This window comes from Hibiscus syriacus, unplaced genomic scaffold (assembly GCF_006381635.1).
Source record: "Hibiscus syriacus cultivar Baekdansim isolate YM2019G1 unplaced genomic scaffold, ASM638163v2 tig00109978_pilon, whole genome shotgun sequence".
Taxonomy (NCBI): Eukaryota; Viridiplantae; Streptophyta; class Magnoliopsida; order Malvales; family Malvaceae; genus Hibiscus; species Hibiscus syriacus.
This window is the reverse complement of record NW_024062545.1, coordinates 335146-362246: the sequence shown is the minus strand read 5'-3', so window position 1 is coordinate 362246 and position 27101 is coordinate 335146. Positions and strand designations below refer to the sequence as shown.

At 35.5% G+C, this 27101-nt stretch overlaps 2 protein-coding genes across 5 annotated transcripts in view; both read right to left on the bottom strand.

The window, feature by feature from the left end:
* Positions 1-9428: 9428 nt before the first annotated feature.
* Positions 9429-27101, bottom strand: part of LOC120211640 (60S ribosomal protein L4-like) — a 30173-nt gene continuing 12500 nt past the window's right edge. Inside the window, exons 3-5 of the mRNA XM_039210140.1 lie at positions 21672-21677; positions 10559-10568; positions 9429-9441 (exon numbers count right to left, since the gene is read on the bottom strand). The gene's annotated coding sequence lies outside the window, so the exon portion shown is untranslated. The remainder of the gene's footprint in view (positions 9442-10558; positions 10569-21671; positions 21678-27101) is intronic.
* On the bottom strand, positions 14979-22737 carry LOC120211639 (E3 ubiquitin-protein ligase UPL4-like). Of its 4 annotated transcripts, none has more exons than XM_039210134.1 (18): positions 22540-22737; positions 21365-22072; positions 21128-21238; positions 20931-21047; positions 20670-20828; positions 20406-20567; positions 20059-20211; positions 19853-19974; positions 18624-19764; positions 18396-18491; positions 16983-18227; positions 16656-16886; positions 16464-16568; positions 15986-16066; positions 15828-15896; positions 15611-15739; positions 15416-15499; positions 14979-15313 (listed from the first exon to the last, which is right to left on the bottom strand). In XM_039210134.1, the coding sequence occupies exons 2-18, from the start codon at positions 22004-22006 to the stop codon at positions 15248-15250; spliced, it is 4713 nt and encodes a 1570-aa protein (XP_039066065.1). In that variant the 5' UTR covers positions 22007-22072; positions 22540-22737; the 3' UTR covers positions 14979-15247. The 4 variants fall into 4 exon arrangements, with proteins under 4 accessions (XP_039066065.1, XP_039066068.1, XP_039066067.1 ...); XM_039210137.1 differs by having other exon boundaries at positions 21365-22036; XM_039210136.1 differs by having other exon boundaries at positions 22593-22734.

Here is a 27101-nt window from a genome sequence, read left to right as displayed (position 1 = left end):
AGACCTTCATCCATTCTTCCTTCGAAGCGCCTTCATGCCATTTCATAGTGATGAACTCTCCCAATGGTGAATAGGTAGTGTTGAATCGGCGGTAGGCAACCCCGTTAGTCTTCCAGAAGTGGCTGTGAATCCAGACTTGAAGGAGCTGAACACATCCAATGAACCTTCCTCCACCAGTTCTTCTGCAATGATTAAGGGACCGAAAGGTCTCGGCTAAGATGGTCGGTGTTGGGTTGACTCGCCTTGGAAGTTGTTCAAATAGTTCTACTATGGCTGCGTCGATGCACCCCAAGGTCTTTGGAAAGATAATCAAACTGTACAGACCCAGTGCAAAAAGATCTATAGTCTTCCATTCATCAGGGTGGTTCTTCATTAGTTGCTTTATATGGATCCACTCGATTCCTTCCCCGCTACCTTTGTGTCGGAGTCGATCAGTCACCCACTTTTCATCAACCCCTGTAATCTTGGCCAGTCCATTCTTAAAAGGCTGACCCTTGATATGTTTGATATATGCATTCTCTAGTCTGATGCTTTCGCAGCGCAATAATGTGGTATACTCTTCGATAGTGGGCACCATGTCCTCCCGGTTAAAGGTGAAGCAACTATATCCTGGGTTCCAGAATTGAATCAGTACTCAGAGCAGGGGCTCATCAGTCTTGACATGAAGTAAGAGGGCAATATCACCATATCGTTCGCTGAACTTCTGCTTTCTGTCATTCTTCCAACTGTCCCAAATGTTTCGCAACTCTTGGACATCATTCTGTTTCAGGCTGACAGAGGCATAGCTAACCAGCTCTGACACGTAGTTCCCCTGAAGACTGTCTCCCTTCTCTTCCTAAGTCATCTCGGACCATAGTCTTGCCTCGGCGTTCTTAATCTCTTGTATTACAACACCTTTGTCTATTAATTCATATTATTTTGTATGTAAAAACGCTTTTTAAGGATCAATGGCCTCTTGTTATGATGCAAATGCTAAAAAAACAAACACAAAGGCAGAAATGTTAGTAAAATAAATAAATAAATGACGAAAGGAAAAAAAAGACTTGGTTAAGGTAAAAATATCCTAGGTTTCGGAAATGTGGTTTCGGGGCAGGCTCTAATTCTCCATGGTCTCCAGTTTAGGTTCTAAAAACGGTACCCGAGTTCTCCTTGCCGGTGCCCCCTTGGGCTTGCCAGACCCTTAGTGTAACATCCGCAATACCGGGTTAGTGACCAAATTGTAAAGTTTCAGAATTTGGTGACTAAAGTATAAGAATGAAATAGTTTAATGATTATTAGATATATATGATGAAGGTTAATTAGTAATTATTAAAGGAAATTAAGGGTTAAATGGTCATTTGACCAGAAAGATTTTTATCTTTCTTTTAAAGGTGATATAAACGTGGGAAGGGTGAGAAGAAAAGAAATTTCTGGAGCTGGGTCATTTCCTTCCTCCTCTCTTCCCGTATGCTACATGGCAAAGGTAAGTTTAATTTCAGTTGGTTAATTCTTGAGTTTTAAGCTTAGTTTTGATTCTTTGGGTATTAAATAAGCTTAAGGAAAGCTTATATGGGATTTAAACAATAAGATAAAGGAATTATGAAGGAATTTGCAATATGAGTTTTAAGATGAAATTTTGATATGGTATGGTTGTTGAAGTTTTATGGATGAATTTGACTTGTCATCAATCTAATTAAGAAGTATGAAGTGTTAGAATTGGAATTAGAACACATTGAAAATTTAGTATGATTCTTGAATCTCATATGGAAGATAGGATTTTGAGGTTTAAGATGAAATAAATGAATATAGATTGGTTTAAGTATGTGTACTAGAGTTAAGAATGAAAAGGGGATGATATATGAAGTGTTTGAGAGGAAATGAAGTAATTTTCGAGTTAAAAATATGATTTCTGGGCAAGGGGAATCGGTACCCATTCAAGGGAAACCGATACCCCTTCAAACGAACAAAAATTTCCAGAATGTCATGAGGGAATCGATACCCCCTTAGTAGGGAACCGATTCCCCCTAAAGGAAAAATGTGAATATTGGTTTAATAAGTTCGTTTAAGTTGCTAGTATCCAATTACAAGGTGTAGGTATCTAATGATTGCCTCAAAATGTACATTTATGTAGATTCTGCGCGTAAAGCAATTACGGAATATTTGGCAAGTAAGATCGATCAAGGGAAAGATAAGAGATTGAAATTGACTAGTGAGGCCAAGGTGAGTGCATACTAGTGACATGTAGTGTTTAATGGAAATAAGACTTGCGATGAGTCTATTTCTAGAGTAATATGCATGAAGTCATAGACATGATTATGTGTTGGTTATAACTATATGTGATTATATGTATTACATTGATTGTATATATGCATGACTAAAGATAATGATATGATTTGTATATGCTATATGATTTATGTAAGACTTTATTATGTAATAATGGAATAACATGGAATAAGTTATATGATAGAGTCATAAGAAATGAAATGAACATGAGAGAATAAGATAATCAAGTATAAGTCATATTATATGGTATAAGTTATTATACGAGAAATGTTAGGAGACTCTAAGAGAATAGTATGAATTCGAGGGCACAAATAAGGATACATAAGTTATATAGAGAAGATTGATAAATTAAAGGAAACTATGGTTTATGTATTAAAGTGAAGAGCTACAAAGTTTTATTAAAGAGTATTGTGGAAGTCATGAGAAATTGAACTAAATAAATAGATGGTTTATGTGAATAAAAAGGGAAAATGATATAAAATAAGTTATGAAATTATAGGAATATAGAAGATAAGTCGAGAGATGTAGGGAAATAGAAATAGATGTTTATTAAGGGTCATAGGAGAACAAATATATGTAATATGGTAATGAAATATAAGACTATGTGGATACCTGGTTATGAGATAAAATATGTAATAATAGGAAAATATGATGAAAGTGAGTTTATAAGAAGTGATATGAACTAGGTAAACATAGGTAACAGTATATGCATAATGGAAACATGAGTTGGACAAGTACCTAGTGGTATGATTTATTATGAGAATTAGTATAATGGAGCTATATGAAAAGATTATAATGAATATATGAAATTGAATTAAGTAAAGAGATTAAATTAGTACCTAAATAAAAATACTATTAAATGATATATGTTTAGAAATACGGCATAATTTATAATCTAAGGGAATACAAAGAAATAGAGCATAAGGTAGATAATATGATATCCGTTATTATATATATATATATGATATATGTCATCAGGTAATATGAAAGGACTCTGAAAATTGATATAAGCTATGAGAAAGTGTTCTAGGTGTTTCTATGTGTTATATGAAGCATATATGATCATATGTGAACAAGATATGATATGTATGTTTATATGAATATCTGAGAAATGATCTAAGCTACATGATATGATATGTGTGATTATGTGCACTTTGTGATATATGTTATATGATATGGATCTATGTAACTACGTGAGAAAGTATATAAGCTATGTGACATGTAAATGTGACTCATATGAAAATGTTCTATGAGTAATTGAACTATGTGTTATGTGAAATGATAGTATAAAAGAAAATGCCCATGTTATGTGTCTTGAGAGCTAGGGGTATAGTTGGCATGCCAAGAGTTGAGGGTCTACGCGGTCCTTCGGAACATATATGTATTCTTTGGAACATGTGTGAAGTCTGGTGAGACACATACTTGATCCTTGGCATATGTATATGATTCTTAAGGAATGATATGTGGTCCTTCGGGACATATATATATTCTTTGGAACATGTGTGAAGTCTGGTGAGACACATACTTGATCCCTAGTATATATATATGATTCTTAAGGAATGATATGTAGTCCTTATGGACATTATTATATGGCACTACGGTGCAATTCTACGCGGCACTTCGATGCAATTCTACGTGGCACTTCGGTGCAATTATACGAGCTGTGGTGACAGCATAGTGCACAACCTCTATAGACTCACATATCAATAGTTCTCATATATGTACATGGGCTAATCCAGAGATATGAACAAATATATGTTAGTGGTATGATAAATGTTATAGAAATGATATGATGTTGTGTGTGTATAGTGTTTGATTGAAAAGGTTAACCATAAAAGTATGTGATTACATGATAAACTGTTAATGATGAATTATGTGTATGTATGTATTTACTGTAATTAATCTGATATGATTTTATATGATACGAAGAATGCATGAAATTGGTATAACATGATAGAACAGAACATGCATGTATTGATATATGTTATAAAGTGCATTATAAGTTGTTATGCCTCACTAAGTCTTCGACTTAGCGTGTGATTGTTTCACACGTAGGTTTCGAGAAGAGTAAAGAGTAATGCGGAGCAAGACAGGTCAGTTCTCCTTACCAAATGTCAGATCAGAAAATATATGTACTGTATATAGAGTGTAGTTGGCATGTAGTCTAAAGATATAAATTGTATGAACTATGATATATATTTTGTAAACGTTTTGAATAAGTTAAATGTTATCAAAGTTTTTAAATTACTCACTATTTTATACGAATAAATGTTTGAAAAGTCAATGTGACACTTCGGACTCGTATCCGGATTGGATACGGGTTGGGGGTGTTACACTTAGTCCTAAACCCATCACAGGCTTGTGTGGACTAAGTTAAACTCGAGGGGACGCATTCCCTTATGCCCGCACGATGAATAAATTCACACGAAGACATAAGGTATATGAATCCCGAAGGCTACTTGCTAGGCCCGCACGGTGAATAAATTCACATGAAGGCATCGTTTTTACCCCCACTTAAAGCATGGTTTGGAGCTCGGGTTTAGAGCCTTAGATGAAAAATCTTTAAGGGCTGAAATCATTAAAAAACTGTCAGTACAACTATTTACTCGAAAATATAATCAAAAGTAAGTAATAAGGATCGAAATGTTACCTTAAAATTTAAACTTACCCTTTTCATTAAAAAGACAACTGGAAATTACCTTAGCCTGACTCACTTACCTGTCTCCCCAACGGAGTCGCCAAGCTGTCGGAACTGTCTTTCGGTTGGGCCCCAGAATTGGGCTTCGACTTGAAAATTGTGGATTGGAGTCGCCACCGATCATTTATTTAAAACAAATGGGTTGATCGGATACCCTATTTCTTACCTGATATGCGTCTTTCCAAAGATGTGTCGGGTTCGGGAGTCGGTTACGATCAAAGAATGATTAACACCCTTGAACTGCCCTTTCGGTACTACGTAATTTACAGTTATCTTTGATTAAGAAAATCGCAAGTTAAATTAAAATGTAAAATTTGATCCAAATTACTTACCCTTAATGAGTTTACGGAAATACCTTTAAAAATAAGATGTTAAAAGAAAATAATAATAATAAAAGAAAGTAACAAAACTAAAGAGTAAATCAAGGAAATAAATGAAGCCAATAATAATAAACATAAAATAATTGGATGAAACAAAAAAAATGAAATTGAATAAAATAAAATAAATTAAGATAAAATATATATACAAAAAGAATAAAAAAGGTAAAGTATTTTTAAAAAAAAGGAAAAATAATAATAAGAACAAAGAAACTAAAAATATAATGAAAATAAATAGATAGTATAAATAAATAATATATATATATATATATATATATAAAAATGTATGTATAATATAATAAAATACTAAATAGTAATAATAATAATAAATAAATGAAAAATAATATACATATAATATTAACTAAAAATAGTAATCATAGAAATATAAAATAAAATAAAGTAAGATATATATATATATATATATATAACGTTAGGAAAATATAGTAAAAAAATAGTAAATAAGTAAACATAGGTAAAAAATAATAATATAATATATATATATATAATAGAAAAATAATATAATATAACGCAAAAAAAATGAAAAAAAGAGAACTATAATAAATAAATAAAATATAATTAAATGTATATATATATATATATATATAATAAGGGTTAAATTAAAACAAAAATGAATTAGGGGTCGAAATTAAAAGTCAATTGAAGAAAAAATGAATCTGCATGTATTTAAAATTATGGGGACCGAAATGGGCATTAACCCATTGTAGAGGCAAAACACACGGATCCACACGACCCGTTTATAAAAATCCGAATAGTTTTTCAAAAAAACACAAGTCTCGGGGGCTAAATCTACAAAAATAGATCTCGAAAACGCCCCCGTTCATTGGCCAAAAACACTTCTCTCGGTTTTCTTTCGAATCAAAACACAGCAAGAGTAAGGAAAAATAACATGCGAAAGTATAAACTTTACCTTTCAAAATATAAATGCTTCGAAAAATGGCTACAAGTTGCTTGTAATTTTTTGTTTGGTATTTCGTATATCTCTTGTCCGAATGTGTTATAATAGTGAGTTACAATGACTATTTATAATGTTTGTGGATCCTATCTTTATGAGTTTAAATAATAGTAAAACTCTATCATATTTTTAAGAATTTGAATTCTAGTAAAATTCTATCATATTTTTAAAATTTTGAATTTTAGTAGGACGAAAAGGTGTGTTGACAAAAATAATAAGAGAAACCATGGAGATCCATGTAAAAACAGGGGAGGAGCGAGAGCGTTTATGCCATTCAAGGCAAGTTTGAGTTTTTCAGTGAGGAAAGAAGAGACAAAGGAGATACCGGTTCCTGGAGCAGTTTAGTGTTCCGCAACCAATGATCAATCGAATTTTCAGTCTGTACCATTGGCAGTGCTTTCCAATCAGCAACAGCAGACCGGTAGGAAGCAAAAGAGGTGCTGGTCGCCTGAGTTGCATCGCCGGTTCGTCAATGCTTTGTAGCAGTTCGAAGGCCTCATCAAGATGGGAGATCTCACGATAAATCTTGCAGCGATCTGTACTCCGGCAGACTAAAATACTCGCCCGCTTGACACAATCTACAGCAATTTTATTGATGCGCTTCCTGTGGTGAAGTACTGCTCAGAGAACAACAAGCGTCTTATTCATTTCTCCACGTGTGAAGTGTATGGTAAAACTATTCAAAGCTTTTGGAATTAAAGGAGGAGAATTAAGCCAAATTGAAATTTGGTTTTCACAAAACACGTGCACTGGTTGCATTTTCCAGAGGGTAACCCGTTGGTCTTGGAAGGTTAGGGACAAATTGTTGTTTTAATCCTTCCAGGTTTGGAGATATTTTATTTGTTTGCTTGAAGTCATTTCTCATTGTAATTTGGTCCCCTAATTTTTTTTCTTTTACAGTTCATTTTTAGTACCAATTTAGTCCATCAATTTTAATTTATTTCAATTTAGTTGTTCATTTTTTCCTTTTTAATTTTAGCATTTTTTATTTTAGTTATTTATTTTTTAATTTTAGTGTATTTTTTATTTATTTGTTTGTTTTTTCTTATTTTTATTTTATTACCTTTAAAATCTAATATTTTTTACTTTTTAGGGATATTTCCAACTGATCAAAGGTAATTAGTTTGAATTGAATTTTTAAATTTAAATTTAAATTTTTCAATTTTCGCAATCAAAGATAACCGACAAATTAATTGGTACCGAAAGGGCGGTTCAAGGGTGCTAATCCTTCCTTGATCGTAACTGACTCCCGAACCCGACACATTTCTGGTAAAACGTAGATAAGGTAAAATGGTATCCGATCCACCTACATGTTTTTTAAAGTGATCGGTGGCGACTCTAATAAATTATTTCAAGTCGAAGCTCAATTCCGGGCCCACCTGAAAGACGGTTCTGGCAGCTTGGCGACTCCACTGGGATAAGTAAATTAGTCAGGCCGAAATTAATTTCAAGTTGTCTTTTTGAGCGAAAATTACAAATTTTAATTTTAATTTATTTATTCGATTCTAATTATTTATCTTTGATTTTTTTTAAATAAATAGTTGTACTGATGTTTTCTTTCTATGATTTCATATTTTTGAAAAATTCAACTCTGACTCTATACCCGAGCTCCAAACCCTTTTAAGTGGGGGTGAAAGTAACGCCTTCGTGGGAATTTATTCTCCGTATGGGCCTAACAAGTAACCTTCGGGATTCATATACCTTGTGTCTTCGTGTAAATTTATTCTCCGCATAAGAATAAGGGGATGTATCATCTCGAGTTTAGCTTAGTTCACATAAGCTTGTAATGAGCTTAGGACTAAGGGTCTGGCAAGCCCAATGGGGCACCAGTAATGAGAACTCGAATACCTTTTTAGAACCTAAACCGGGAGACTACAGGGGTTAGAGCCCACCCCAAAACCTCATTTCAAACCCTAAGATGCCTGAATTATTTCCTTCTTTATTTTCTGTTCAAAGCATGCGAACTAGACAAATATGCGATTAGGATTCGTTTGAAATTAGCATGCGGGATAGAGATCGTGTTCGGGTAGGAATAATACGCATGTGGGGTAGATATCATGTGGGGTAGGACTGTTATTTTCATTATTATTTTAATTATTATCCTTACCTCACCAACTCTTTTCATTTTTGTTCTCTTTCATTTTATTTTCATCTTTTGCATCATTCATTCAAAAGAGGTATTGATCAACAAAAAATGTGTTTGTTAAACATGAATAATCTGCATTAATGGACAAAGGGGTTACAATACAAGAGATGAAAAGTTCAGAAGTCCAGCTATGGTCAAATAATACTCAGGATGGACCGGGATTTCCACCAAGCACGTCAAAGTTAACTTTTCTAGTTGCAGGGGTAAGACAAGAAAAAGGTTACGGACCCGGAGTGCTCTTTCAAAAACTACGAGAACAAGATGGAAAAACCCTAGCTGAGCTGGAGACCATTATTGACGAATCTAAGAAACAAGCCGATAAGTTTCGGATGGAGGGCTTAAATGACACTTTCGTTAGAAACAACCTCGGCAGAGAGTGAAAGTCGGAGATGCAGTCTTTCGAGACCTTTTTTTGGGGGCAAGCAGCTCGTCACTTGCACAGTTTAGCTAAAGAAGCTGGAACGGCTCGATAGGGTATTCAACCGGTGACCCAAAAAAAATGGAAGAATAATCAACCTGTCAGAGGGTGTTCGGGATCTATACCATTAAAATGTTTTTTGTCTCTTAAGACGTAACATTTTTGTCCCCAATAAGGATTATTTATAATAACAAACACATTTTTTGGATCAATTCCTCGAACATTGCATGCATTATGCATTGAAACATATTTTGCATTTTTGTTATTTTCATTTCTTTTCATTCACATTAACTAACAAGAGTTAGACGCACCTCATCCATATAACACTCGTTCAAATAGAAAAGCACAGGAATTTTACGATGAAAGCCAGGACATTCCCGATTTGTGCAGTTGAGAGTACATCAAAAGGAGTCCCGACAAGTGAAACGGTTGAAAAATAGGGAGCAAGTACATATGAAGACCCTAATCCTCAACACTCTGGAAATAGTGAGGCATCCTAATAAGGATTTATTCCATTTTGCAGCATTCTGTTTAAACTTATTTTTTTTTTTTAACTTTCTCATATTTCTTTTTGTAACTTGCTTTTGAACTTTGACATATTTATTTTATGAGGATATTTAAATGAATTTATGATGAGCGTTGAATCAAATTTACAACTTGAAATTCTTTGAATATCAGTTGAAATAAAAAAACTCCGTAAATGAATCGGAGTTACAGGCCTTTGACAAAGTAACATGATTAAAAGGCGATAAAACAAAGGACTTTGACCTTACCCCGAAAGATACGCTCGAACACCATACATTTCTCTTACAAGAACCGATATAACCTTCTCCTCTCATTAGGGTATAAACAAGAGGCTTGGCCTTTAGGTGTGCATAGGTGCAGACAACATGGGGCATCTTTTGCATATGACATTATTATATTTTTTTCTTAAGACGTTCGGTGTCGATAATGATCTTCACAGATGGAATAGTTGAGTAATCAAATCTAGTTTAGGTGAGTTATTTGGAAATTGAACTCTAAAAATGAGATTCCTTTACTTTCAAAAACACCTAGACTATAACAGGTTCTTCTTGACAATCTTAAGAAATTAAATCCGTAAAGCTGAGTTATTCCACTAAGGCAATTGGTTATAAAGGAAACTCGAAAGCCTTGATTTTATGAATAGATTGTGTTCAAACCATGACATTGCTCGGACACTTGGCAATTCGGTGTTTGCTCCACTGTTTTTGTCAGGTCGAAGGCTTTGTGATGAGATGAACCCTTCAGTTAAACCTGATAAAAGTGATTATAATATTAAGCTATCCCTATAAAGCAATTGGTTGAATACCCCGACTTTATGGATTCGACTAGCCAAACAATGGTAAATCAAATCAAATTTATCTAAGCAAGAAGTTTTCGGTAATGATGGACTAAGAGAGTTAAGGAACACCTGTTATAGTCAATTTCACACGAGCACTCAGGAATTTCATTTTTAGACCGATATTTTTGCACTATCTTTGTTAAAGGAGCTTACAAAACTTGAACAAATGGAAGATTTCAGAGAACCGAAATAGAGGGTCTAGTAATTGATAATGCTAGTTGCATCATTTTGTCCTCATCCAATTGAAATGTCAAGCCAAATAAAAAGCATGTTGCAATGACCGAAAAATGACATTTTTTATGGATGAAACCTTAGGTCAACCTAAAACCAACTCATCCACTTGAATATTTGTCAAAAAGTTATAACTCTGAAAGCATTAAAAGGGTTATTGATTCCTTTGATATTCTTTGAACTCATGTTTACAATTTGATCCGATTTAATTATGAGCCTGAATTAAGAGACAATGTTTTACAGAATTGTTCTATTTTCATATCTTTTTTCCCACCTGAATAACAAAAAGAAAAAAACATTTTCAAACAGGACAACCTCAAATGTGAAAGGTCCTAGAAGGTACTAAGGCTCATTTTTGCCTCTATTGAAGAAAGAACGAACAATGTCAAATTTCGAGCATTTCACAAGACAATCAGTCCAAGAGACCAGATGACACTTGTGACAATATCAATAACCCGAGAAGAAAAGAAGGCATGGTCAATCCCGAGTACAAGACTGGCAGACAAAAATGAGGCTCCAGCCAAGGAATAAAACAAATTAAATTCATGTTGCATGTATCTTAGACATACTTAAGAGCATCGCATTTATCATTTTAGCATACATAATTTTTTTGGAGCTTTTAAAGTCAAAATTTCAACTTCAAGATGAAAGATAATCGATTCAAAAGTGTATTCAAAAATTAATGGTGGTTGCTCAACTTCACAGCGAAGGGGCGACTGTCAACAAACAACTATTTAGTTTCATTCAGAGTTAATTTCAACTTCACAGCGAAGGATATTGGACTCGAGACAACACAAGCTCAAATTCACAGCGAAGGGGCGGCTGGCTGTCAACAAACAATTTTCTAGTTTCAGAGTCAATTTCAACTTCACAACGAAGGATATTGGCCTCGAAACAGCACAAATATTTGGATTTCAACTTCACGGCGAAGGATATTCAAGTCAATGCTCAACTTCACGACGAAGGGGCCATCCACGATTTCAACTCCACGACGGAGGATATCGTGCCCACAAATCCACGATTTCAACTTCACGGCGAAGGATATCATGCCAACTCTAGATTGGATTTCAACTTCACGGCGAAGGATATCCAATTCAAAGCTCAACTTCACGGCGAAGGGGCTTCCCAGTTTCAGAACCAATTTCAACTTCACGGCGGAGGATATTGGACTTGAAACAATACAACTTACTTGGATTTCAACTTCACAACGAAGGATATCCAATTCCATGCTCAACTTCACGACGAAGGGGCCACCCGCGGTTTCAACTTCACGACGAATGGAATCATGCATACAAGCAACATCCATCTCTAGATTGGATTTTAACTTCACGACTAAGGATATCCAACTCAAAGAAGGAGTGTCTGTCAATAAACTTTCCAGTTTCAGAGTCAATTTCAACTTCACAGCGAATGATATTGGCCACGGAACAACGCAACTTACATTGGATTTCAACTTCACGACGAAGAATATCCAATTCAAGGCTCAACTTCACAACGAAGGGGTCATCCACGGTTTCAACTTCACGACGAAGAGAATCGTACCTACCAGCAACATTCATCTTCAGGAACAAGCATATTATCTATCGCCTTTGAGATTGTTTCTCTCGAAACAAGGGGTCATCTCGCTTGACACTAATTTACTCAAAACAAAGTTTTGTCTCTCTTGAAACAAATTTTCTCTCTTGAGACAGTTTCCCTTGAAACAAAAATTTTTACTCTCTTGAGACAGTTTCTCTTGAAACACCAACCTTTGAAATCGTTTCTCTTGAAACACGAAAAAAACCTTTGAAAATATTTCTCTTGAAACACAAAGACCATCGAGTTCGACTACACTAAGCTCAAAGGCACATCATTTGTAGCATAACTCAAGGCTAGAAGGGTTATCTGCCAACAAAATACCTTCGAGTTCGACTACGCTCAGCTCAAAGGCACATCATTTGCAGTATAGCTCAAGGCGAGAAGGGCTATCTGTCGACAAAAACTGACGATTTCGATTTCATTCAGCTCGATGACGGCGATGAACTACTTTCTAGAAGAATTTTCAAGCCGAAATCTTTAAACCGAGAAGAAGACAAAGGCCTAATTCCAGGAAGCCCAATCACATTTGAGCGGACCGGACAAAAATTAATTGTCTTTTCGTCTTTGCCCTATTCTTGTTCACTCAAAAAAATGTGCAAAGAAAGGCAGCTGTAGACACTCGTTTTTTCCAGGTTTAAAAAAATATTATTATTTATTTATTTATTTTTATTATTATTCTTATTAATATTTTTATTATTATTTTTACAGATTTTTTGTTTAACCCCCATTTCCTGCAAATTACCCATTAAACCACTACTCACATACATGACCAACCCCCACCCACCACCTCGCACGTCTTCTTCTTGGGGAGGAGAAAAAACACGAAAGGTGGGGCTCGGTTCTCTCTCTCTCTTTGTCTTATTTCTCTTTCTTCCATGGCTTCTGCACTGTACCTGTGACGACGAGCTGCTTCCTCGTCTCGATGCCAGCAACAGAACCAAGGTTTTGAAATACAAACTCGTAGTCATCGCATCGATCTTGATGGCTGGTGCTCTCGGCGTTTCGCTCCCGATTCTCGCCAAGAAGATCCCGACGTTTCAATCGGAAAACAACAACTGCAATAATTGTAAGGACAAGAAAATTTGGATGCATTCCGTTCAGCTCTGGATTGCTGATGCTGATGATGATTGCTACACTAATCACACTCTAGATAATAAGAGAAACCATGGAGATCCATGTAAAAACATGGGAGGAGCGAGAGCGTTTATGCCATTCAAGGCAAGTTTGAGTTTTGCAGTGAGGAAAGAAGAGACAAAGGAGATACCGGTTCCTGGAGCAGTTTCGTGTTCCGCAACCAATGATCAATCGAATTTTCGGTCTGTACCATTGGCAGTGCTTTCCAATCAGCTGCAGCATTCCGGTAGGAAGCAAAAGAGGTGTTGGTCGCCTGAGTTGCATCGCCGGTTCGTCAATGCTTTGCAGCAGTTCGAAGGCCTAATCAAGATGGCAGATCTCACGAAAATGTTGCAGCGATCTGTACTCCGGCAGACTATAATACTCGCCCGCTTGACACAATCTACATCAATTTTATTGATGCGCTTCCTGTGGTGAAGTACTGCTCAGAGAACAACAAGCGTCTTATTCATTTCTCCACGTGTGAAGTGTATGGTAAAACTATTCAAAGCTTTTGGAATTAAAGGAGGAGAATTAAGCCAAATTGAAATTTGGTTTTCACAAAACACGTGCACCGGTTGCATTTTCCAGAGGGTAACCCCGTTGGTCTTGGAAGGTTAGGGCTAAATTGTTGTTTTAATCCTTCCAGGTTTGGAGAAATTTTATTTGTTTGCTTGAAGTCATTTCTCATTGTAATTTGGTCCCCTAACTTTTTTTTTCTTTTGCAGTTCGTTTTTAGTACCAATTTAGTCCATCAATTTTAATTTATTTCAATTTAGTTGTTCATTTTTTCCTTTTTAATTTTAGCAATTTTTTATTTTAGTTATTCTTTTTTTAATTTTAGTGTATTATTTATTTATTTATTTATTTTTCTTATTTTTATTTTATTACCTTTAAAATATAACATTTTTGACTTTTTAGGGATATTTCCAACCGATTAAAGGTAATTAGTTTAAATTGAATTTTTTTAAATTTCAATTTAAAATTTTTAATTTTCGCAATCAAAGACAACCGATAAATTAATTGGTACCGAAAAGGCAGTTCAAAGGTACTAATCATTCCTTGACCGTAACCGACTCTAAAACCCGACACATTTCTGGTAAAACGCAGATCAGATAAAATGGTATCCGATCCACCTACATGTTTTTTAAAGTGATCGATGGCGACTCTAATAAATTATTTCAAATCGAAACTCAATTTCGGACCCACCTGAAAGACGATTCCTACATAGTAACTCTAGTTTAGGAAACAATCAAGTATTCTCAAAAGTACGTTTGAATGAAAAATTTAGAATCTAATTTCCAAATAATAGCAACTCAAAATGCATCATTTCATAATATTAACACTTCAACGTTCATTAAAACTTTTATTTTATAGTGAGTTGCAACTTTTTATAATAAATAATAATATAAATGATAAACTATTTTAAAAAATCAAGATTATCTAACCAATAATTTTAAATGTCAATATAATTCATTTAGGTTAGGATCCACTTACACAATATAAAACTCTTTAGTTTTAGACATATTTAAGACCGATGAATGAATGAAAATAGATAATTAAGATTGACTCATTTTTTCTAATGAATATCTTCTCTTTTCAGTTATCTATTTTCACTCATCCAACAATCTTAAATCTGTGTAAAACTAAAAGAGTTTTACATTATGTAACAGGATCATATCCCGTTCATTTATATAATACACCAGATCTTTGTAATAGATTTATCTAAAACAATTAATTTTATATAACAAATTAATGTTGATAGTATTTTGATGTTAATAAATAAGAACGACACACACTGCGAAAAAGGAACGGATGCTGACAGTGCTAAACATCTTTGAGCATTAATAAAAAGTTAGAGAAACAGCCATCACTCCAATATATACAAAGCTAAGCCCCCAAACTTGATAACCAAACCAACACCCATTCTCTACTTACAAATCCCAAACCCCAAATATTGTGTCACCTATTTCCATTACAGCATCAAGATCCCCCAACCATACTGCTCTTCTCCACCCCTTTTCATGTACACCCAGCACCTACCTAAATAATAATTACAAATTCACAGATATGTACCTGCAAAAAAGGCTATGAAAGGTGGAATGACCCTTGCCCTTCCGTTATGGCGTATAAGAGTTTCTCTTTCATCTTCTCCTGCAAATATATATATAAATAAATAACACAATTTCTCAGTTTAGCTTGATCCTTATAAGGAATTTAATCTTAAGATTCATTTAAGGAAGTTTAAAGGATTACTTTCGAAGAATACGGCGGCAACTTCAGGTAATTGGCACAAGTCATGACACTGGGCAGCTCTGTATCAGCACAGTTGCTGCTATGCTGAAGGAAACATTCACATTGAAAGAAATGATGAATACATAATGTAAGCAAATGAAAAATATATGCATACAAACTGGGAAACTAAGGTTTATTTATTTTTATTAAACTGACCTTGCGCACGATTGTCAATTTGGGGTTTAAGGATGCCAAACCTCCCGGAGGTAGACGGGGTGCACCGGTCACAAATTGCAGAAATGATCGCCGTTGTGCAAATTCAAACTCTTGAATAATTTCCAGTAGCTGAAATTCAACATGTGAGTCAGTGACTTTGGTTTCAACAGATGAAAAAAGGAAGTGGAAAAATGAAGAAACTGAAAGTAATGCTTACATTAATGATGGGTGGACTGCTGGCAGTATATCCGTGATCAAACTTGATATGTTCCAGAAGTTCATTGAACTGCTTGAAAAACAACATAAAAATTTAGTAAAGTAAATCCCTCTTTTCTCTATAAATACACTGAAAAATCAAGAGATAGATATACATACGGCCCAATTATCACATTCTCCACAAAGTAAACGCTCTAGTTCCTTCTCTGTGAAAATATGGAGATGACTAATTGAAAAAACCTGGAATGTACCACCAGATGCAGATGGACTTGAGTATTTTCACTTCTTGTTTTAAAATATAAAATCCAAATCTGAGTCCCAAAGGAAAATTCGTGTGCAATATATTTACTAAGCAAGAGAACTTCAGACATGGGAGCACATAGATGAACAAACAATAGATCTCAAAACCAAATTTGCCCCTGGGCAACTGAATTACCAATGGCTGAACCAACTTGTGGAAGTACGTCTCGTAGCAAAGAACGTTCACACTAAAAAGGCAATATGACTCACGATTTAAAGGTGCAAGGAATTGCTCCACAGTTAGTTGAACATTATTTTGTTCAAGTTTACAACACATGTAGAACAAATTGAACATCTCCATTGTTGTTTTCAGTTAAGTAGAACACAAAGAACATACCTGGTTAAATCCAGACTTGAAAGCTTCAATTTGTCTGGCAATTCCACTATGTATGGTAGCATCCACCACAAGCTCAATATAATCCTCCAAGTTATCCAAATTTACCTGGAATGATGAATAACTTAATGTGAATCAAGTTTTTCATTAGATTAATGGATCTAGTGAATGAAAACATGGTTTAGAAATACTCACCACTTTGTGATTACACTCGGATGAAAGAACATAATCAGGATAACCAGGAAGGGTAAAGTCCAGATAAAGGTCTTCAATCTTGGTATTTCTAAAATACAAATCCTGTTCCAATGAAGAGTTTTCAACACAAATGGATTCCAGATGCATTTTCCGATTAACAATAGCCTGAAACTCCAGTAGCGTCCTACCAAGCTCAGGGTCAAATGATTGGATGTCAAACAAACTAAGGTCCTACAAAACCAAAAGGTTGCGTATCTTAATTGCAGGAGTGCAATGTTAAATTCTTAATGTTTAAGGGACAGTTAAATCATGACTGAAAATGTGTACCTGACCCAAAATTAATTTGTAGAAGGCTTTGGAGAAGGGAACATCCAGGACTCTTCCATCTTGAAAAGCCTTTGCAACAATTTGGCCCAAAAGTACAAACTTTTTTAATACTTCAAAGAACTGTATCCCACTACATGAATCTGATTTAGGTGAATATGGACAAGGGAATAGCCCAAAACTGCTTCTCGGGATTACGTAATCAGTAAGCAAGGTCTTTGTAGTGATAATTGAACTATGGTCCTCCCTCCACATGCCAAGACCAGGTTTCTGAAATTCATGACTAACAAGAGTATAGAATTCCAAAGTTGGACCCAAGCCAGTGCCAACTTCTTCATCATATTCCACTTCAAGAAGTCCCTTGTGACGAGCATGTAGGTCCATCATTTTGGTAGCAGAATCTAGAATTTGATCACGCAAGACTAAAAATTTCTTACGAGGCAAACCGCCTGAAGTAGTTTGCCTGTCATTTGAAGCACCTGAATTACTACGTGAAATGGCATTAAGTTGAACTCTTCGTGGACCAAAGGCTGCCAATCTGAAGTACTTACATTTTGCCTCAAAGCCAAACAAGAAGGGACAAGAAGACATTAAATCATTACACCATGAAGGCATACCACCAGTAGACAAATTAAAAGCATCCCGCATCTGCTGCTCTAATTTTCCTGTCAATCTACTGCTCACAAACTCATTATGAGGAACTGAATGAACCATTTCCTTCAAATTATCCAAGTTATCAATCCTAACTTCAGCAAATGCACATATTCTCTCACAAGACATTAGATGAAATGAATATCTGTTGATGCCTTCCAAAATTTTGAGCAGAAACAGTATATCATAAATAGGACTCAATTTATCCAAATCAGAAGCAATATTGCATGCAAACATGCTGGAAAAAAATGCCATATTCTGCATAGAAGCAATCTTTTTATCTGATACTGAGGAATTGTCTTCTACATATGTATGTCCATGAGGATCATCTTGCTTAGATTCCACAGCTGTTTTGTATGTTATTGTGTATACTCTGCTCCACAACTTTGACCATGTTATAAATTCACTCTCTGAATTTAGTAGCTGCTGAAGAATCACTTGATATAGCGTCAAAGTACGGCCTAGTTGATGTCCTTCTAGATAAAGCAATAGTCTTGGTGACAAATCTTTGATGTCATTACTACCAGAGGCAGAACAGGGAGTTCCCATTGCTTTAGTTGACTCTGTAGGAAACTCTTGTTCCTTCCCAGCGGAGCCCTGTAAATAACCCAATTTGCGGTTAGTGAGACCCAAGTACCTCTTTCTAAATAAAAGCAGCACTTATTGTGAGAAGAGACCACTGATATAGACATTTAAAAGAGTAATTTAAGCACGTTCTTATGATACATACAAGAAGAGAGACAATAGTAAGCTAACAATACATACCATATTGGTTTCATCCAAAGACATTGTTTCACCAGAATTCAATTCTCTGAAATGCACTTGTTCAGAGGCCATCTGTGACAAGTTAGTCTCATCTTCCTACAGAAAAGCACAACTGAAAGAATGAGTAAAGCTCAAAACTTACTAAAAAAAATTACCATAACAGATCTAGAAATGAAAAAAAGGAGAAAAAAATGCTAATATTTAAGGTAAACAAACTACAGAAGTTACCTGTGTCTCTGGCAAATCAGCGGACGTGCTGTCTATAAAACCTGAACTCTCCCCTTGACTAGAATTTGCATTTGATGGTAAAAGATTAGGTAGAATGTCCCTCTGTTCCAATGCTTCTGCATTTAAATGCCCTTTTTCTGTTCGTTTAGTAAAAATTTTAGACCACAGATATCCTTCAATGGCATCTAATGAAGAAAACGGGTCAACAGACAAAACATCATCTGCACAATCAGAGAGGCAGGTCTCCCCTTCCTCCCTCACAAAACGAACCCTAAAACATGGATACATAACGCAACGTCCATTTGGGACTGTAGCAAAAGAATTTCTCTGCTTGAATCCATGGCTTGAAATAACAGGGAGATTTTCCAAAGATGACAATGCACTTTGTAGTTTCTGTATTAGTATTGACACTGGCAAGTCCTCAACAAGGATATCTGAATAAGAGAAAAACAATTTTGCGAAGACCTGAAACCTCTTCCCCAAAACACCCAAAAGATCACAACTACCAATAAATTCCACATTCTCTCTCGTGTACAGCCCATTGGATAGGTAATGTATAAGCGATTTCATGATTCCACTTTCAATAAATTCAAAAGTGGAAACAGGTTCTCTACCATTAAGCTTCAGTATAATTTGATGCAATGTGCTGTAAAACTTCGCTTCATGTTGAGCTAGAGTATCACCATCAACAGGCATGTCTATCAAATTAATCAAGGCAGCAGATAAGTTTCTGAGGTTTTGAAGAACATCAGTCATTCCTTTTTCAGACTCGACTAATTCTGGAGCAAAGTAATTGGTTTTTATATGTTTAGCAAGATTGCAAACAGCATCCTTGTCAATCTTACAAGGTGGCACAGAGGAAGATGGCACTGTATCAAATGCATAGCACAAGCATCTCTGGAAATCCCTTGCAGAAGACTTTTGGCTTGAATCAAATGATGGTTGGATACCACTGAACACTGGAAGCATCAGTTGCGAGCATTTTTCAGGCATTAGTAGTGCATCGATCGCAAAAAGAACACCCTCCTTTACAAATGAGTTCAAAAAAGCATTAGAAAGCTTTTGGAGGATGATCTCAGTGATTTGTAGGGCTAATATCAGCAGATGGTGATCCTTTCGAGTAAACACTCCAGCCAGGAAACTGCCAGATGTAGATTCATGAAAATACATTCAAGATCTGTTGACTTATCAATATATTATTTTAAAATAAAATAAAAATTCCTATTCACCTTGGAATGTTGGCAGTCTTAAGCAATTCAGCAAGAATGTCAGGTTTGCTCAGAAAAACTAACTTCCTGATAACAGATAAGCACCCATAGCAAACATATATGTTTGCACCAGAATTTACTACCTGTTCAATTGGTGAGAAATGTATTACAAAACTATTGCAAGGACAAAATACAGACATTTCAATTGTACATATTGAGGAACTAACCTGGACCAGCATGGGAAATAAATCCATTCCAAATCTTTGCAGATGATCATGGTGATCAGCTAAAAATGATTCCTTATCCAACACTACCTGATTAGCTTGATCTCCAGTGGAGGTGGGAAGCAGCTCATTGAGCAATTTCAAAACTTCATGTACCTGCCAAAGACAATAGCAATAGTGAACATGGATAGAAAACCAATTAAAATGGTATTAAGGTAGGACATGAACCCAGTGCCCGTCACAACAGTAATAACTGTTGTTCGCCACAAGGGTAGACTCAAAATAAACACTCAAGCCATTACAAAACAAATTGGAATGCCATTCAGATAAGTCCACTGTAAGATGCAAACCTGATTGCAATTGCCATCAACCAACTGTGGAGAAGATATTCCATGAGAGAGGTCATAAGTAGACAAGACATCTTTCAGTGTGCTGCTTATATTTAGCTCATAGAGATTCCTAAAAGCTACAAAAGACCCAGAAGAAAGTTTGACAAGTAATCCTATCAAGCCCTGCCAAGTGCAACCAACATGGAACAATCAAATCATCATTTAACAGGCAGTGAAATATGAATATAGTTAATCGCTGACCAATAATCAAGGAAACCAACTTACATTGTATATTGGCTGGGATACAGTGGTCCGGCTGTTCAATTTCATAAGGTGTGTGACTTGATTAATCAGCTCATGCTTACAAAGTTCCTCCAGCAGTTCAGAAGACTGACACATTCTCTCAGATATTTTGATCAAGCAAGTTGCAACACTCTCAACAAGCTAGAAATTTGAACATCAAATTCTTAGGTCAATAAAACTATATGAGAAATAAATACATTCAAGGAAACATCAAAAAGAGGAAAACCACAAAGAATTAAAAACCTGTTGGTCCTCATGCTTAAGTAAAACACATAATTTGGGAACCGCTTCAGCGAAACGTGCAGGACCCTCTGGAGGAAGTCTCTTACAAATGTTCACCACAGTTGAAAGTGCAACTCTCTTGCAAATTTAGAATCAAAATTCAATGAAACAGCATATACCCTAATCCTAAAATTAAGAACAAATTGTAAATGAATTACCTGCACACTAATTGAGAAAAAATCTATAAAATTTAGAACAGCCATTATTGCACCAGCTTGTAAACAAGCATGCGGTTGATCACGAGATATTTTCTCCAATGCTTGCAAACACTGCATTACAAAATATTTCTCAGCAAAACCAAGTTCTGTTACTTCAATCTCACTACAGTTTCTTACAATAACAAACTTTGTAACTTCAATCACACTATAATCTAACAAACAAACTTAAAAACATACCTGCTCAGCCACATCCACATATTCAATAGCCAATAATTGTTCACAAAGAGCAGGAACTGCATCGTGCCTTACAAGGAAACCAGATGATCTAGGATAGACATCACATAAATAAGTCATTCCCCTAATAGCCAACAACATTATATTAGCGTTGCTCTCAATCTTCACAAGCTTTACAAGTATAGGTGATAAAGAATCCACCATCAAACTCGAAAGCGAATCCTCATTACAAAATGACAACACTTCACAAAGTTCAGTCAACGCAGCCAGTTGACCAGAACCTCCATTTCCTCCTCCGTTCAAATTTGACAAAATACTGCTCAACTTCCCATGATCACTCGACGATCTTCTTCTCTGATAATCTCTTAAAATGTGATGCCGTGGTTGTTGCTCGGCATCGTCAGAATCGCATGATCCGTAACCTGAATCTTCTTCCTTCTCGTGTTCACCATCGGATCGGATGGAACCCGAGGCAGAAGAGGAAGTTTCCATTTCAGCATCGGGAGTAGAAATTGGTGAATTGAGGTGAGTTCGGATTGAGGAACAGTTGGAGGAACTTGGTCGAAACTCTAATGAATTACAAGCTCGCTTATCTGCTGGTAATTCGTCAGTTGTTTCCGTTCGTTTCTGCCCTCGACTTCCCATGAGAATTGGGTTACTTATCTTTCTTTTGGACTGACTAATTTCCAAACAAAAGCAATTCACTGAGACCTGTAATATTATGAAAAAGAAAATCGCATTAAGCAAAGCAAAAATTCATAGTTTCCTACGGAAGAAAATAAGAACAGACATCGTAGAACATGAAAAATTACAGTACCACAGTAACAAAAAAATCATAAAAAGATTCAGTTTATAAAACTTCGCAATTTAATTTTTTTTCCAGAAAAAAAAAAGAAGTCCTTAAAAGACGAAAGGGAATCAAAACAAAGAAAATAAATTAGGGTTAGTTTGGGAGGAAAACGATGCATCAAAACCATAAAAACAAACGATCAATCCTTAGAACAACTCAAAACAGTTCAAAACGGTAATTAAAAAAGACAGAAAACAAAGAAATTAACGAGAAGGTAAAAGAAAACAAAGCAAACAACTAATAGATTAGCTTAAAAAACATATAAGAAAAATAAAAAGCAAAACACGTCAAAGAAAATTCAATCTTCATTTTCTTCCTCGTTAAGTACCTAAATAGAACAATTATTGATTAATCGGTCTTTCGAGAGAATCGAAGACCTACAGAATTTTAATCAACGGGGATTAACTTATAGAAGATTGACAATCTTTTCGTCTTTCTTTCTTCTTTTTTTCTCCTCCTGCTGCTGATGTTTATACGATTGTGATGATGATGAAAAGCCAGGGCATCGTTTTAGAGAGAAAGTAAATAAGGGGATTTTAATTGAAGTTTTCTCCCAAATTTATATAACACTGGCTTTTTACAGTATCGTGTGCTACTCAACTGTATTAAAAGTCATACACCTTCAAAAGTAGTAGCTGTCAGATTATCATCGTTTGGCTTTTTGATGAGATGCGGAATTTTCTACCATAGGATCATTTGAGTTTTTAGTTTTTTTTTCTGTGGTCTTGACTTTTATCAGTAATTGGATTTGTAATTTTTTATTTGGCTTTTTTTTTTTGAAAAATCATCGATGATCGGTATATTTATCGATTTAATACCGGTCAAATTATATTTCTCGATTTAACACCTTTAGCGGTAAAGTGCGCCCCCTACATCGCGCTATATGCTGATTTGGCGACACGTGGGATAAGACGTGCCCTTGAAGCGCGTCTTATGCTGACATGGATACATGTGTGTAAGGGGCTGACATGGATACACGTGTGTAAAGCGCAGTCCCTAGGGCGCATCTTAGGCCACGTAGGGTTATAACGCGGGACATGGGTTGTGTCTTACCTTTAATTCTGATTTATATATGGCGCAGGGCAAGGGTTGCGTCATATTTTTAACTGATATAATTATATAAGGCGCGGTGCAGGTACTGCGTCTTGTAACTTTTCCCGGCTATAAATAACCTTCTCCCCGATTAAGTTCCTCACATCTCTCCTCTCAACTTATAAATTAATACAACAATTCCGTCAACGAGTCAATAATTATGACAATTTTCTCATATTTTATTCAGAAGTTCGATTTTTCGTTATAAGGTAATTTTGTGATAAATGTTTTTATTATATTTATTGTTTATTATGATTATTTGAAAAAATATTATACTAATTGTTGTCAATTAATTTATGTGTTTGTAAAATTAGAAAGTGGGAATATACGTCGAAATAGTTTTGCGGTACAGGTAATAATATAAAATTATATTATTTAAATTATTTACGTTTATGTGTAAAAATTTTATTTTGTTATATTTTCGTTCATATATTATTTATTAATCAGCATTGTTTTTAGTTTTTTTTGCATATATAATATTACCGTACTTTTAAACTCAAAGAATGACGCGACTTTCAGCTATTATTTATTATGATGGTGAAATTCGAGAAGATGAAACCGGCGTTGTTTTCGTATCAAATGAGCTTGTTAAAATATCATTGAAGAGAAACATAACTCTTGAGGAGCTGATAACGAAAATTTCGAGGAAGATTCATGTTGGAAGTAGTAGAAGAATGTCGTCGTTGCAGTACAGATTTCCAACATCATTGTTGCCATTAACTTATACAGCGTTCGAACTTTTGAACAATGATGATGTTGAAATGATGGTTGAAGCTCAAAGTAATTATTCAGACGCCGATATTGAGATGTATGCAAATTTTATTCAAGTGCGTGTCGTTCGGGGTCAATCATTAAGCTCCCACTATGGGTTGGCTGAACAAGTTGACAACCCGACGATAGTAATGTGTAATGATTTTAATGTCATAATGGGGAGACATTCATCCGCAACTCCTTACGATATGTACCGAGGTGGGTCGACGAACAATCCGTATGATAATATCGCGTCCAGTTCAAGGGGAAGGCATTCATCTGCAAATCCGTTTGACCTTAATATGGAGATGCCATCGACGCAACCATCTGTGCAGTTTCCATTTGACACGATGGCTTCAAGCTCTAGGGGAAGGCATTCGACTGCGAGCTTTTTCGATCTCAATGTCAATATGCATTCTAGTTCAAGGGGAAGGCGTGCAAGTAGTAGGTTCTTCGACCTAAATGTGGAGCGCATAGAGGAACCATCATCTTCACCAGAAGAACCGCTTCGTGAGCCTAGTGCGGATGGTGCTGAGACTGGACTATTCATTCACTCTGAATCACCGTAATTCAACTCCGATGATGATGAAGTTCCAGGAAATGTGGCACAAACTGACCCTCTTACACACATGTATGAAGCTGATTATGGTGCAATGTACGGGCCAGAATTTGCGGATATGCCTCATCTCGGTGACTATGGATATTACTCATCAATAAATAATGGTGAGTTATCTTTAGGCATGGAGTTTTCAAGCAAAGAAGAAGCGGTGATGGCTATAAAAATTACAATATATGTAATTCTATTCAGTCTAGAGTCAACCGATCCACGACCGAAAAATATGTATGCTACTGTGCCCGACGCGAAAATGGATACAATTGGATGGTTCGCGTATCGAAAAGGAAGAGGAAAAACAACATATGGGAACTAACAATATACAACGGTCCTCACACATGTTGTGCTGGAGGGGTCAACCAAGATCATCCTAACTTGGACTCTGAAGTGATATGCTAAGCCATCATGTCCATGGTAAAAGTAAGCTCTCATATAGTTGTTGCTGTGTTGATTTCATTTATACAATCGCAGCACGGGTACACTGTCTCCTATAAAAAAGCTTGTTTGGAAAAACAAAATGACATTGTCAAACTTCATGGCGAATGAGATGCATCTTACAACGAACTTCCAGGCTGGTTTAGGCTGGGACAATTGTGGACTTCGAAACCTCCTATGCATACCATAATGATCGAGTTCTCCATGATCGATGCCAATTCTATCGGGTTTTTTGGACTTACCCACAGTGCGTTAATGCTGTCAAATACTGCAAGTCTGTGGTCCAGATCGACGGGACTTTCTTGTATGGAAAATACAAGCAAGTTTTATTATTGGCAGTTGTCCAAGATGGCAATCGCAACATTCTTCCAGTTTCTTTTGCTCTTGTCGAAGGAGAATATACAAATTCTTGGGCTTTTTTCCTCTGAAATTTACGTACACATGTTATCACAAGGGAAAACATCTGTGTCATTTCAGATTGCGGAGCTGGGATCAAAGCAGCAATGGAGTCTTTGGGTTCAATGTGGAAACCACCATTTGTCCAACATAGGTATTATCTTTGACACATTACTGCGAACTACCATGGAAGGTACAAGAAGAATGATGAGCGTCAATTAATTGTGCGCATGGGTAAGTAAAACTGATGTAGTGTGTTTTCTTTTCGATCGTTTTAATTTTGCAAAGAAAGCAAGTTAGTAAGTTATACATTTTTTGACCAGGTTACGAACTACTTCCTCGAATGTTTGAATCAATGCTTCAACATTTGCGGGTGAAGAACGAGGAAGGATACGATTACATCAGTCTCATCGATAAAGAAATGTGGACGAACGCATATGATGGTGTATATCGATATGGACACATGACGACCAACTTGGTAGAGGCAATCAATTCGACCTTAAAGGGTGCACGTTACTTACCAGTAGCTGCTTTGGTAAAGACTACATATTTTTGTTTGGGGGCACTTTTTGCAAAGCTCGGGGGACAAGCTCAAACCTGGATGCAAGGCGGTCATGTCTATCACCCTAGATTAGTTGCAGATCTACAGAAAAAAAAAATTTCTGCATCAAATGGAATGTCTGTAACAAGCTTCTCTAGAAGGCATGAAATGTTTCGTGTCACAGAGTTTCCGCGACCTCTTCAAGGGATTGAAGTTGTGTCGTTAAGAGTAAATCTAAGGGACAGAACGTACGACTGCGGGTTTTTTCAAGCTCTGAAGTATCCATGCTCTCATGTGGTAGTAGCTTTCTCGCATACACGTCAATACTATAACCATTTTGTGGAGCCCGTATACCTACTATCTGAAGTTTTTAAGGTATATAAATTTGAGTTTCCCCCCATAGGTAATGACAAAGACCCTGATGAGGTTCAAGATTGGCTTCTGATTGTACCAAATCCGAGTTTATTGAGGGAGCGTGGTCATCCAAAATCCAATCGAATTCATTGCGATATGGATATTCGAGAAAGATATAGACAAGACAGAAGATGAGGGCATTGTAGAAACCCAGGACACACTAGAAAAATATGTCCACTTCTGTTGCCATCAAGTAATAATTGATGAGGAAATGATGTATTTGTTTATCAAATAATAATTCTTGTACTTCAATTTGCATTTACTTCAAGTTAATGTCATTCGATAATCGCTGATGAAGATTAAAAAAACGATACAATAATACGAGATTGAAAGTTTGCGTTATTTGTGATTATAATAAAAGAGATAATAAGTGACAAACTTAATAAAGTTATCGAACACAATCATTAAATTTTATCAAACTGATAACAATTTGGTATTTCAAAATAATTTTAAATACAACAAACTTACAATAAGTTTTAAATGGTAAATGATAACCAAATTACAATAACTGATATTAAATGATAATAAACAAAATTAACTGAAATACATTAAAAAAAAGTCCAACAAATTTAACAAAATAAAGTAAGTATTAAATGAGAAATAATAAAAAATTACAATTAAAAATTCCAATAAACTAAATACAAATATA

Coding starts and splice junctions, on each gene's coding strand:
- LOC120211639 (XM_039210134.1), bottom strand. CDS start 22,006: ATGGGAAGTCGAGGGCAGAAACGAACGGAAACAACTGACGAATTACCA. Junction 15,897..15,985: donor GAGAATGTGATAATTGGGCC/GTATGTATATCT, acceptor TTTTTCAAGCAG/TTCAATGAACTTCTGGAACA. Junction 15,500..15,610: donor AATTGACAATCGTGCGCAAG/GTCAGTTTAATA, acceptor TGTTTCCTTCAG/CATAGCAGCAACTGTGCTGA.